This window comes from Electrophorus electricus, chromosome 20, assembly GCF_013358815.1.
Source record: "Electrophorus electricus isolate fEleEle1 chromosome 20, fEleEle1.pri, whole genome shotgun sequence".
Classification (NCBI taxonomy): domain Eukaryota; kingdom Metazoa; phylum Chordata; class Actinopteri; order Gymnotiformes; family Gymnotidae; genus Electrophorus; species Electrophorus electricus.
Genome location: NC_049554.1, coordinates 3,889,618 through 3,903,703, shown reverse-complemented (window position 1 = coordinate 3,903,703; position 14,086 = coordinate 3,889,618). Strand labels below are relative to the sequence as shown.

The 14,086-nt window shown below is 42.6% G+C and overlaps 4 protein-coding genes across 4 annotated transcripts in view; 1 reads left to right on the top strand and 3 right to left on the bottom strand.

Annotated features, from left to right (window-relative positions):
* Positions 1–1,177: 1,177 nt before the first annotated feature.
* setmar (SET domain and mariner transposase fusion gene) lies at positions 1,178–5,164 on the bottom strand. Its single transcript, XM_027012493.2, has 2 exons — positions 4,967–5,164; positions 1,178–4,524 (listed from the first exon to the last, which is right to left on the bottom strand). The coding sequence occupies exons 1-2, from the start codon at positions 5,063–5,065 to the stop codon at positions 3,748–3,750; spliced, it is 876 nt and encodes a 291-aa protein (XP_026868294.2). The 5' UTR covers positions 5,066–5,164; the 3' UTR covers positions 1,178–3,747.
* Positions 5,165–6,647: 1,483 nt separating this feature from the next.
* brk1 (BRICK1 subunit of SCAR/WAVE actin nucleating complex) lies at positions 6,648–8,740 on the bottom strand. Its single transcript, XM_035520135.1, has 3 exons — positions 8,538–8,740; positions 7,448–7,530; positions 6,648–6,987 (listed from the first exon to the last, which is right to left on the bottom strand). The coding sequence occupies exons 1-3, from the start codon at positions 8,653–8,655 to the stop codon at positions 6,961–6,963; spliced, it is 228 nt and encodes a 75-aa protein (XP_035376028.1). The 5' UTR covers positions 8,656–8,740; the 3' UTR covers positions 6,648–6,960.
* A 2,623-nt stretch (positions 8,741–11,363) lies between these two features.
* Positions 11,364–12,555, bottom strand: gpx1a (glutathione peroxidase 1a). Its single transcript, XM_027012469.2, has 2 exons — positions 12,247–12,555; positions 11,364–12,032 (listed from the first exon to the last, which is right to left on the bottom strand). Exons 1-2 carry the CDS (start codon positions 12,469–12,471, stop codon positions 11,682–11,684), a joined length of 576 nt encoding a protein of 191 aa, XP_026868270.2. The 5' UTR covers positions 12,472–12,555; the 3' UTR covers positions 11,364–11,681.
* A 96-nt stretch (positions 12,556–12,651) lies between these two features.
* LOC113578916 (testis expressed 264, ER-phagy receptor) overlaps positions 12,652–14,086 on the top strand; it is a 41,764-nt gene continuing 40,329 nt past the window's right edge. Inside the window, exon 1 of the mRNA XM_027012468.2 lies at positions 12,652–13,555. Within this exon, the coding sequence (XP_026868269.2) occupies positions 13,307–13,555 (249 nt within the window). The 5' untranslated portion in view covers positions 12,652–13,306. The remainder of the gene's footprint in view (positions 13,556–14,086) is intronic.

Below are 14,086 nucleotides of genomic sequence, written 5' to 3'. Positions count from 1 at the left end.
ACAACCTGTCGGGATGTTGGAATCACTGAAGATGTCAGGTCCATGCTAAATGCTATGACCACAGAGGAGTTCAGAGAGTAATAACCTGCCCATTACAGTATATTGTACACAATGCATAATTATGATCTCATAGTTGTTTGCTTGCTTGTTTACTAAGACGTTGAATAAATCGTGGCAATGATTAGGCAAAAAGGGCCCCATGGGCGAAAATTGATATTGAAATACTGGAATGTGCCTAGAAACTTTTTTTTAGGTAATAGAGGCCTTATGTTGTGCAGAAAGGAATTCAAAATAACGTTAAGATAACATTGGGACAACTCCAGCCAGCTGTGCACATAAGTAGACTTGGAGGATGAGATTTGGCATGGAGACGATGACATATGGTTTCTCATTGGAGACACAACCCACTTCCAACATGACAGGTTGCCCAATTCTATTTCTGCCCCAGGGTGTCAAACCACTCCACTCACCGCTCCCCTCACATGTGTGTCCGAAACCGATTCATCTAATGCGTTTGAAGCCTCCCGTCACACTTCAGTCTGAGGAGCTGGTGATCAGACCTGATGAGACATTGTGTGGCCTCGATTACCAAGCCAGTCATCACTGTGGAAGCTAGTCATAGCAGGTGGCCTGAACAGGACAAAGGTCAGCTATAGCAAATTGCTCATCAATTAAAATGAAAAGAATTTTCATGACCTTTCACCTCGTGCAGTGATGCTTTTTCCGACAATGTTTTGCAACTTGTATCATTGATACGTTTAACGTGCATACCTACTCTAAACTGACCTCGCGATCCTTATTCAAAATTCGTATCCCATGAGAGCACAAGGAAAAAAGAAAATAGAAAATTGCATTTTAACACTCATTCCAGTGTGATGCAGGACACTACAGTGCTCATGGCCCCTCTTGACAAATTGCCCCTCTCTCATAGTCTGGAGAAGCCTGATGGGTCATCTAAACAGATAAACCACTGGCCTAGTTTCCCAGAAGAAGCTGGGACTCGTGCGATAAAACGGCAGCCAAAGTTTGTTTGTTGTTTATTGTAAGATGTGTTTGTTTTGAAGCAGGAGGAACCTTTTGGCCCTTTCATAAACCAACATCAGTCTGAAGGTTCCAGTAATATATGACAGACGAGTCACATTTACAATAGCACACACTTAGAAGATAAGAAACGTCGGGAGCTCTGTTTTTCCTTTATTTTTTCCTTCATAATTTTATTTGTTTATTTTTTAAAAGCCCTTTTTATTTACATCAGATTTGTTACATTTTACCGATGATTCTCTTACATATTTCTGATGCCTCATCTTCAGCTCATCTCTAGTGACTGCCAAGACCGGAGGATCACATTGTTGGCAACGCTAAAACATAAACCACTTGGAGTTTTTATTATTATTATTATTAAGTGTTCTTGTTTATGTCAGTGGCAGTGTTGAGTCTAGTGTATGTAACCTGCACAAAATGCTTCTACTTCAACACTAATATAGCTAACATTTCTGAAAGTGGCTTTAACAAGAATTTAAGAGGGTGTTTAGCACAAAGCAGACAGGTTAAAGCACTGGCTCACCCTCCTAAAATGAATGTACCTGAATCCATCTCTGCTCTAATAACAGTATATCTGCCTGTGATGTTCCACTACTATACATAGCTTTTTTAAAACAGAAAATCTGTCCATTTGCCCCATTCACCTTTCTGCAGTGGATCCAGCCACTCTCGCCTGCCTATTCGCGACCTTTTTGACACCAGCACTGAGGGAGACACTTGTTTTAGCAAAGTCACATTAAATCGAAGGTCACTGAGCTAATGTTCTAGCAGCGGTGAAGGATTTCTGCTTTCACCTTCCAACAATCATTGTGAAACACAACCTACACTTGGTGTCCAATCGATATTGCACATTCTGTTGCCATGGAGACCTGGAAGACTTGCTTACTCACTGGTTCCAATGAGTCATGAGCCAGAAGTAGAATTTGAGAGTCTGTCACAGGCCTGCCTTTCTTATCACTCCTGCTGTCTGACCAGCGCACAAAGAGCTGCTCTGGCACAATTGACTTCACATTTCAAGCAAAGCGATTTGAACAGCGAGTGCCAACGTGCATGGACATCATGTCACACACTACAGCAAGACTGGTGAGGAACAAGATGAGGCAGGGCCCAGTGCAACAGGAAGTTACATCAGCAGGGCCAAACTTAATGCCAGGAGAATTGTGGCGCTGATGGCCCTCCTCGGTCCTTACCATCATCCTCAGCCTATACACACTTTGCTTTTGTTCTGACGTGCCTAAGCTAGGTGATGGAGCCTGGGAGCAGAGGTCCAGAGGGGCAGAGGGGTCACCCTCGGGACTTAATTTGCTAATGAAGGGGGATTTTCATAGTGGCCAGAGACGAGAACAGTTAAATCAGGGCTCCTCTCAATGGCCTGCACAAGGCCAACGCGGTGAGCTAAACTGTCCTCAAATCCCCCTAACAGCACTTTCCCACAAGTTACCACAATGCATCTCCCTACTGCCAAAATCAACTGTCCAGCAGGCTTGATGTAACCACTCCCTTCAAAATGCTCTGGGCTGAGATTCCCAAAATGCCTGCAACGCAAACATAATCTTTACACGGAAAGCGAGTATTACACTCAACACTCTCTCTCTAATTTACGACGATCTTAAACCTACGATACTTGTAGCAGAACACAGGGATGGTCAACATGCAGTGTGGTTCCAGTCACAGAGTCATGTCTCCCCCCCCCCCAAGTCCCATCACGCCAGACTCAACTCATAAAGGCTTCCGCAATTAGCTCATAATCAGCAGGGAAGATGCCAAACTCTGCAGCAGACTCGTCTATCCTCAGTTACGGCAGAGCGTCCGTGTTCTCACTCTTTATGAGCGAAGCAGACTCTTCTTACCTCTCCTTCTTGCACTTGAGATCTGCTTTCTCGACACAAGGACTCCCTGGCCCACCCCTGATATGCGGGCAGAATGTAGGCTAACGCAGCGGACGCTAGTGGGTAATATTTACACCACTGACGCACACAGACCAGGCCTGAGCTCGGCCTGACGCGCCTCAAGACCCGGTCTCATTTCTGGAGCCCTGCTCTCCCTCTCTGGGCTTTGGACTAATTAACCCAGATACGGATATTAATATCATCGTGGAGATGGAGGCACGTCCATGCTGGAAACAGGGCAGAGGCATGGATGGGGGATAGAGAGAGAGGCTGGATTTAAGAATGGAGACTCTGTGAAGTGGGTCGCTTCGGTTTCCTCTGCCCGCAGCTGGGGAGAAAGATCTGTTACTATATCGGAACACCCAAAGGCACTATTTAATTGCTTATCACCCCTGAGCTTTTGGTCCAATGAAAAGCTGTGTGTCCTCTTAAAGGGGCAGAGGATTCTAAAATGAACTCAAAAGAAGTAAGATACATTAAGAACAGAAGCCACAGCAGTGTTTACACAGGAAAGGCCGTAATAATAAATATGAATTATCACAAAGAACACAACGATGTGATCGGAAGCAAGCATGGAGGAGATGGCCAGTCGGAATATTAAATTACAGCAGGCGTCCGAGGTATCTTCATGGCTACTCAGATGAGATCTTTCCACCACAGCAACAACAGTTCATTAGTATGTAGAGTAATGCAACTGTAATATATGTGTCAGCTGTATAAATAAAGTGGTGGGTTGTAATATATTGACAGTGCAATATGAACATACAGTGAACTGAGTAAAGATCAGTAGCGAAATAACCTGCTACTCCAGCTTTCTCTACTCTGGTCCATGCAGGACTGAGATGTCTAAAGGTAAAAACCCAGTACAGTTTGGCGCTCCACAGAGACATGCTTTCCTCTGGGCGGCTGCTTGTTCTGCAGCGGCAGTCGTTTCTGGGCGCCTAGCATGTCCTCCGGAGTAATCAAATGTGAGCTCCTCACCCGCCTCTATGTCTCGGGCGGCGAACAACGCCAGCCTGGGCACCAACGAGTGCACACGCACGGGCACCATGTCCAGGTTGGGCCGGCACGAGTGGTTCAGAAAGCGTCCCACATTCCCGACGGCAGCCGGGTCCACGAAGGTGCGGCACACCCCATTTACGCCCCCGTGTTCCTGGACGGCGATGACATAGTTCATGTGGGCCGGCGTCTGGGCGAGCTGCCGGCGAAGGGCCTCGGAGAAGCCCAGCACCTCACCGGCGTACTCGCACACAAAGCGGCCCCGAGGCACCGCCTCCAGGGCCTGGACACCCCAGCCGCGGCTCTTCGTGCGGAAGACCCCCAGCCGCATCCGCACCCCGTGCTGGACCAGCCGCGACTGGCAGGAGTCGCTGCACATGCACAGGACGTTGCACTCGAACACGGGGTGGCTACAGCCCGTAGCCGGGTCCTGTTGCTGCTCGGAGAGGAGCCCTTCGCTGGTGTAGGCCTGGCCATAGCACGTACATGGGCAGCCGCGCAGAGGGCAGGATAGAGAGTGGCACGAGCAGCCCGGGAGGGTCACCTCACTCGGGTCAACATCACACCCAGGACCCTGGACGTTCTCTGGACTGTACTGAAGCATACACATTAGTGGTGGATTTTTATTTTTTTTTTTTTTTAAAGCATCAGCCTCTAGAACAACGATAGCTGACCCCCCAAACAAAACGCTCAGAATGAGCGATACGGTTTTCAGCATTTAATCCCAAAAAGCGATTCATGTGAAATAATTTATTAATTTATAAGGTTTATGGATTTAAAATTTAAATTAGTAGATAAGGATGGATGTATACGTAGGAACTATTTAATCAGAAGCAAGTGAATAGTGATAGCGACCCAACTACAGAAACAATGTGGATGTTAGTGGAACGGTGCTACTATCTAGTGGCTGTTTAAATGAATCACAAATCACCGAGGACAGGGAAAACGCATTAAGTCAGATAAACACGTCTTTAAAAAAAAAAAAGAAAATACTTCCAAGGGACAAATGCGTAAACGGATCTGCTGAGATACTGTACCTTAAATTTGGGGAAAGCGCCCTCGCTCACATTGTTTTCAATCAAAACGGGGACATTCTCGAGGCCATTGCTTATATCTTGTGCATATAACCGCATCATATTTTCACATTTCCATGAGTATAGACCGGTACCACGACTACAATTACTTAAAGACCAAGTTCACAAACGCAGCACTGCTCACTTAAGCAGTAGACACAGTAGTCATATAAACCGGAAGTATTGTAACAGACTTCATTCAAAACTAAAGTCCCTAAATAAAGTTGGTTTGTGAGTGATTGTAAAAGCTGATATCCGTCTGCAAAGCGACACTGAGTTTGAGTAAGGCGTTATATAAATATAAATAATAATGAACGTCCAACTAAGATAATTACCGTACTTTAAACATCATGATGTACCGATCAGATTGTTTAGTTTTCTGAAAACTTGAGTTTGCTGGAAAAGACGACACTGAACATATTATATTGAAATAAAATAAAACTGAGCTGATGAATTATAAAATTCTCCAACCACAAAATAATTGTACACTGATATAGTCAACAATTTTAAAAAATTATTTTGATTTCCTTTAATTGCAGAACATTCATTGTTCTGTAGGGATCTGGATGATTTTATAACTAAGACCATTATGAAACCAAGCCTATATCTCATGAAGCAGAAAGCACAGGTTTATCAAGGAATTCCTTCCATATTCTTATTAGATGAATGCACAATAAATTTTTGGTACCACCAAAAACTATTTTTACTAATAAATGTAGAAAACTACTGCCTCACACTTCCAGTGTGTAGTCAACATCTATTCCTCACACTTGTGTGCACGGCCGTTTTTTTGCTGTTCCTAGGAATACGCTCTGTGGGACAGAGATCGACACTGCCATTTCTGCGCTACATTAGAGCTACTCACATATCTTAGGGGTCACTTACTTAGGGTTCCCCCACCACCAGATAAAACCTTGGTATAGGCCTTCCACATTCTATTTCCTCTTTTAAATCAGTGGTATTTTTCCAACATTAGTACTTTCCTTTTACCCAGCAACAAAAGACACAAACGTGTCATTCTTGATGTTTTATTTCTTTTTTTAAAATCACAAAACATTGACATGAGCATTAACTAAAAGAAAAAACAGCACTTCTGCAGAAAAGCCCCCGACCCGACTCAGCGTGATCTGATTGGCACTTTGGAGACTCCGCCCACTCACCCACAAAACAAAACCCCACCCCAGACACCGCTGCTTAATATGAAGATACACTGCTGCATGAGAAATTCAGGGTAGCAATATGTCTGCAAACACAGGGCTTTGCATTTACAAAATATATATATATATATATGTATGTATATACAGAAATTATTTAAACACTCAGGGGCTGGAATAGACAAATTAAATTTTCACAAACTGTTGCTTGAAAAATACAATAATTACTTAACCATTGTCATTTGGAAGTCATCAAGGCTCTTCTTACCATGTTGCATTGGGTCATCATTAACTTTTTTTTAATACCAGGGATTACAGTTCAGAGGCTTGGTGTCCATGTTGTTCCATTTTGATAACAGCTGGTCAATTTAAGGATGGGCATTACGAAGGACCAGTCTTATGTGCAAGCACCCCAAAGACAGTAACAGGTCCAATGATGCAAAGTGAGGATCATAAAAAGAGAATAACATTGTTTACATTGAGGCAGAAACTGTGGAACACAGAAAAAAAAATGTTTATTGACAACCACAATGGTCCCACACACTAAAGCCCCAATTAGAGACTGCGGCAGCAAGTCATAACAGGAAGAATGCTCTATTGGACAAATGTACAATATGAAAAATGTATTATATGCACATTTTCCATGTTCACTTTTTAACTGCGTGTCTGTTGCTGTTTCAGCAGTTCCTAACTGGGTCTTTAAGAGGCTGGTCTAAAACTGTCAGTTGGATAAATTGTTCAACTTGAGTGAAGGAGGAGAGAACCACAGTGTCGCCATTTTTCTTTTCCTCAGCCCCAAGATGTTTAGGTGAGCGTTTCCCCTTTTGTAACCTTGAAAAAGAAATTCACTGTGAATTATGTGCTTTGTTCTATTATGAGCCATCAAGCTGTTTTTAAAACAATTGACATACTAGCAATGCATTTGCTCAAGCTCAACATTTAACAGACAATTACTAAGCCAAAATCAAACAAACATTTAAAAAAAATAACTGGCCCCACACCCTCTAAAAAGCTGATGCTTTATAAACAGGTATAGTTAATCTGACGGTGGCTCACACTAAGGCAAAACAGCAGATGTAGCAGCTATAGCCTTTTACTCTACCTGAACTGGCAGAAATAGGCCAATGAATAAAATGAATGTGTGTTTAACAAGAAAAACAAACAAAAAAAAAAGCGTGCCATTGCTTTGGGATCAGCGGCTTAGCAGTATCCAGTAAGCCCGGCTGTATCAAATGTAACATATTCCAAATCGCACAGTACACAACACTGTCTGCACCACATATTCACTTACTCTGGCTTCAATGTACTCAATCCTCCTCTCTAGGGCAGTTAGCTTCTCATTCAAGGTAGCTAAACGGGACCTGCAGGACATATCTGGTGAGGAAAGCAGATGTGCACTTGTCAAATTAAATGCTCACAAAGTTTATTTGCACCATTTACCATAATTTGATTGAGTCATCATTTTATTGGCTGTGGCTTCTTTAAAAAAAATATAAAAAAATCTATGAACATTACATATATGCATACATTTACATATTCAAGCACACCCCCGCACTTTATGTATATTATAGAAAATTCATTTCATTTTAGTGTTATCTGTCCCTTTTTTCATTTTCATTGGACCACAACTTGTCTTGCGTATCAAGCGTGCATCGTGTTTCAGAAAGAATAAGCTTAACCCTCCAATCCTGATTTCTATAGCATATAGCAAAATGAAAGCGCACTGCGTAGGTTATTAAATCTAGTCTTAATTGTTTAATAACTACAAAACAAGCTGCACTCAAGTAACGTTTATGTTCGGAGGATCAGCTCAGCTGCAGTACCCAACACACCCTAGAAAACAGGAAGCTAGCTAACCTAGCCCCAAGTTAGCTACCTAGCTAATATTTCATGAGGCCAAACTAAAACCACTGAGGCATAGGATGATACAGATCTTATTTATAAATTAAAAGTAACCTAAACTATACTAGCTAAAACAGATATCTAGACCCTACTAGAGCCAAAATGTTATCAATAGTCTGAAAATAGCTTAGGTCAACGCTATAGCGATCAGCATATAATGTTAGTCGCAGTAGCTAACGCTAACCTAGCTAACATGCTAACCTAATGACATACGTTCCGTATGCTTATCTTAGCTACCTTGCTACCTACCACGGTTTAGGCTAAACGCCAGCTAGTTATATAGCGTCAAAGAAAACATTGCGAATGGACTTTTTAAATAAACCTTTATCCGGCTATTTGTAGCTCACAACGCTGGCAGACTAGCCAGCCCTCGTCTACAACACAACCAAACGACTGTCCCTCGACACGGTAGCTAACTGGTTATCTTAACAGAGTCAGCACGCAAACTGCGAGAACACAGTGCCTCGTTTTCAGCTCACCAAACGAATTAAGGAAATCGGCTATTTTCTTGATGCTGCTAGTAATCACTTCGATGTATTCCCGATTCGCCCAGTCCTGGTGAATTTCCCTTTGAACTGGATCCTCCTGCCCAGCCATTGTTTTTTTTTGATGGAGCTAGCTAACGCTACAGCTGTTCGTTATACGCGAGTGTTGAGCGTAGCCGGCGACTCATCTGCGTCTCCTAGCGCCGACGGTGCACATTAACAAACGAGCGTACCATTTCATTACATGTGGTTGTAAAACAGCACAAGCAGACGAACCTCTCTCTGCTTTAAAACAACGCACAGAACATAAACTTGTCTTAACCAACGGTCAATTATCACTTGACTGTTTTTGAAGTTATCGCCACTGAGGTTAAATCGAATAGCCCTCGAGCGACTGGCATAACGGCTCCTAGAGCAATTACCTCTCAGCCGGTGAACTATATCTAGTTTAACCTAACAAATATTGGCTACTCAGGGCTGTAAGTAAAGCAGCTTATTAACTATTAGAATAGGACAGTGTTTATGTTGTTAAAACCTTTTGACGTCGAGCCTACTCTGATTTATTCATGTAAAACAGGCTAGCCTGTTTAGCATACCTGCAAGGTTAGCTAGCTATTGTCATTTGGTGACTAACTAGTTAGTAAGAGGGTCTCCAAGCAGCCATGAGGTTTCAGCTCAGCTCCGACCACATCTCAGTCAGGTTGTATTAACCCAGGACAAAGTAAAGAGTTTTCCCTTAGAAACACTCAACGGTTATCAGTATAAACATGCGCTGTTAAGGCGTTGTAGTGTTTTTGTACTACAGCCTGTTACAGGTGTGATTTTGCCCACATCTTAATAGATCAATGTCAGACAAGCTGAGACAGAGTAGGCAAGGCCTTGCGGCAGCCTTGGTCCGGGCAACGAACGATTCACCTGAAGTTGAATCCTGCTCGTCCAACATGTCAGGACCTGTTTTGTATGTCTCTTCTTCCTTCTCTAATGAGCAACCTGAGAACCTTCATGACTGCAGCATATCCCTGTCTTACCATAATCACATCTCCAGACACCTTACTGAGCGACCTGACTTCAGATGTATAGGGTGGGTTTGCTTAAGTTTGATTACAGCATATGTTTTGTCTGTCCTGAATATGTCATAATAACCCTAATTATTTTCCACACCCATTATAATTTAGACAAGGATCCGGCCATGCGAAAGAAGACAGTTTCCTTTCCTGGACTGATGCTGAACTGCTGCATGAACTGCCAGGAATGCCCAGTCAGCAAGATTTCTCTTTATAATGTTTCAAATAATGATAGCAATATAATTGTTCTTACTTACAGATTGGAAATTGATACAGTACAATAAGAGAAAATGTAGTTTATCAGAACTGGGCAGAGTTACTAAAAAACAACTGGAGTAAAAGCTCACCCTAACACTGCCTTTGAAGAAAGCCCTTGTAAGTTGCAGTCACACCACCTCTTCTTTGTCCTTTACTCAAGAGACCTCCAGCCTGCAGACCCTAGAGGAGCTTGTGGAGAAACTGGAGTTTGAAAATGAGCCGAACTGGGAGAGTAGTAGAATGAGGCTGACCTCAGACGCAGGGTTGCCAGCAGCACCAGCAAGAGGTGACACCACCGGCAGAGCAAACCGTGGCATTGAGGATGGAGTGGCCAAGGGACACATTAGTGATGAGGACGACGGGCACTCAAATCTGCTGGAAACAGTTCTGGAAATGGAGTAGGACTACAGTCTGTCTTTCTACTAGTCAAGCATTGTCACCCACCCGCCTCACCTAAACTCAGCCAGAGGTTTGAGACACGGAACTAACACCGTCCCCCTGATTTGGCAATAAAATCAACACATAGTAATATTACTGTTTCAGTATGACCCTACTTAACCCATGCCCAAATGTGAAATTGTTTTCAAGTACAACTCAATTTTTAAAAAAATATTTCTTAAAAAATGTTTAAAAACATAAATGTGAATTAAAAACACTTTAAACTTATAACTGAACACTATAAGTAAACAGCAAAAAGGTCTGTTTTCAGTGTTTTGGGTGACCCTTGATACAACCACTTTTTCCTGTTTTTCCTGTCTGTCCTGTCTGTTATGTCAGCCTTGACCATTGCCCTGATACTTAATCCTGGTTTGTAAATCCAAATCCAGTCTAGATGTTAATAATCTCTGAGCAATTAATTCAGATGTTTGGCCACTTTCTCGTAACATTTGGTTCCTAAGTAAAACTGGAACAAAGAGCAAATGTCATGGTGTCACAGCGCTCCTCCCCCCACAAGTCACATGGCTGGTCATTGTCACTATGGAATGTGTTACAAACCTTGGTTTGTGTATGTCTTGGGTTTCTGTGTATGTGTTTTTCGTTTAATGATAAGTGTATAACCATGATGACCGTAAATGTTATGTGAGTGCCACCGTTTTTGTGTTTTATGTCAATAACCGTCCTACATCGTCAAGGGAGTCTGTGTGTCAGCAGCGTTACACATGGTAATACCATATGAGCTTGTCAAGGACAAAACTGCAGTTAGGAATAAAATATTATACTGTAACTCAAACTGATTCAACTTACAGCCTTAAACCAATAATTGATGTTGCAACCCTGCCTCCCCTTTTACCCTCCTGTCAAAAGTTGATCTTTAACTTTATATTGCAGTGTAGTTATCAAGATTAATAGTTTGATTAACAGCCAGTCTCTGCCAGAATGATAGAGTATAAAACACTGAAGAGTTACATGTGGGCATACATACACACAGAACAAGGAAGTGAGAAATAAAACGGATGTGGCTTGTTCTATTTTAAAGACATAAAAGGAGAACAAATAACAAATTTTTGAATGTTTTATTTGAATTTAGGCAGTTGGAAGTAGTGCTGAGTTCTGCTGTACAAGGCTAAATTACTGCTGTCAATAACAGGCATTTACATTTACATCAGACACCCCCCTCACAGATTTCAAGTGGTGCCTTCATATAGTAAACATCCAAAATAACAACTGCACTTTACCAAAGTCAGCAGAGCCAGCCAACTATCAAACTGTTATTAGAGGCAGTGGTTACAAGCGATTGGACAGGGCTTGACTGTTACTGGTACTATCTTCTTCCCCACCACCACAGAAGGCCCCCAAGATAACACACCAGAATGGTTTACTTCACTTTCTTCAGGAGCAATTTGATGTCTTCTTCAATATCAATAGTTGGGAAGCTCCTGCTGTAGCGCTTGACTGGCTCTCCATCAGGGCCCACTAGGAACTTCTCAAAGTTCCAGGAAATGTCGTTCCTGCAGACTGGACTCCAGATGATGAACTTGGGGTCTGTCATCAGGGCAGTGGGGTTGTCGCTGGGGAAGGGAAGCGTCTCCTTGAGAAACACAAACAATGGGTGGGCGTCCTTGCCATTAACCTCGACCTTTTCCAGGAGTGGGAAGTGAGGCTCGAAGCCATTTCCTGGACGGACATACTTCAAGCAATTGAGTATTTCTTCGTTTTTGCCATTCTCCTGGTTTTTCAAAGAGAGAGCGAGAGAGAGAATGATTTAGAAATAGAGAGAGAGACATTCAGGTACACCACAAACAACATGCGAGGTTGTTATTTGGAAACCTCAATGACCTAAGCTTCTGGCGTAAGAGTCCCAAGACGCCTCATTATCAAGTTATGCGCAGTCATGCTGAGAACTCACAAGACAGTAAACCGTCTGACTACAGTCGACTGACCTGATGGCCGAACTGGTTGCAGGGCACTCCCAGAACCACCAGCCCTTTGTCCGAGTACCTGGAGTGGAGCTCGTTCATTTCGGTGTAGTCCCTGACGGTCGTGCCTCAGAGAGACGCCACGTTTTCAACGAGCACCACTTTCCCCCTAAATGAGGAAAAGTGCAGCATGTCGCCAGACAGGAGTCTGGCGGACACATCATAAAACTTCCTGACACTTCCAGCCATGTTACGTACCGCCGTGGCGACAGAGACGACAAACAGCCAGAATTTTGGCCGCAACTTTACTTTAGAGCTACAGATAAAACTCGAGTCAAGGGCGGGGCGTCCTAAACTCTAGATTACGTTTGTAGGCAAGCCTGCATGTCGTAACCATCCATGGTGCATTATAAAATGATATTTCTAACGCACACGAAGTTCCAAGGTGACGAAAATAAGAAAAAATACATAATAATAAGCCTTAGCTAGCATTGACCCATTACAAAATCAACTAAACACAAGACAGATTAGCTAGCTAGCTAGCTGCTTTACTAATGAAATAGATACATAAACTGAATTCTTACAGTAACAATACAGTAATAACAATATACAATACAAAATACAAACTAGTAAGATGCGATTCTGTTGCGCAGCGTCTATTATCTTAAATATTTATTTTACGTAATAATACATAGGCAAAACGTATTCTCTTTTTATCTTTTTGACACTACTTCCATATAGTAAAACTATTACCTTTAGCATTTTAAATACGTTATTATACGTGTGTACAAATGTGTAACAATATGTACTATAACAGCTGTATTTGACGTTAAGGCATCAAAGTGCACCCCTTTGTGTAGTGATGGTACATCCAGGAAGCAGATCACCACATGTCCCGTGTTTGGGGAACTGTGCTACATCAGCTGCAGTCCGCGACTGGGTTTTTCTGATTTTAACGTTATAAACAGAGATCCCTCACCTACACTTTAGCTGGTCCGCCCGAGAATATTGCCCAACGGTGTTTAACGAATGTGAATGTTACTGCAACCTCGTCTAGCTGCTGGTACTGCACGGATAAGTTGCGATGGATGTATTGACTTTGAGTGTGATTGGATTCCTCTTGATAAGTCTCCTCTTAACGGGCTATATAATGTACTCTGGTCTTCTGACGGAAATCCACATCAGGACCGGGTCTCCTCCTATCGGGGGCATCACTGTAGCTTATAAATACAAAGAGGGGCCTTATAAAGAATGCGGAATGCTGTTCTCTGAGAGTGGCAGGATAGCCCCAAAGCTGCCGACCGTAGGTGTCTTCTATGACGATCCCAAAAAGGTGAGGATGGTGTATGATCATTAAAACATATGTTGTTAAAGTACGGAATGACACAAAACTTGATAACCGAGTGGCATTAGAGATGATACTGGTCAAGGGCGCACATAAAATGGCCAGTATCAGAGGTTAGAAAGAGGAGACAGAACGTTTTTGATCTTAGACCAATAAGTAGATAATACACACATTTAACTATATATGTTCTTGGCTGTACAGAAAGCAATATCCTACACAGACCTTAAGGAAAACAAATTCTCCAATATAAAGTTCTCATGTGATCTATAGAAACAGTGTGTTTAACATATGGGACCCAGTTAAGGCTGTATGCCGGTGGCATAAATGTACACCTGTTGCAGAGTGCGCTCTTGAGAAAACGCATCACTATGTTACATAGCCAAGAGTAACAACTTGTTTTTGTACTTACATCTCTACCAAAGCTCCTGAATTTGTTAGGTCATTCATTTTGTGGTATTGGTATTTGTGTTTGTATGTGTTACAGCAGGGTTTTAGGAGCCAAGTCCAAAACTGTAATTG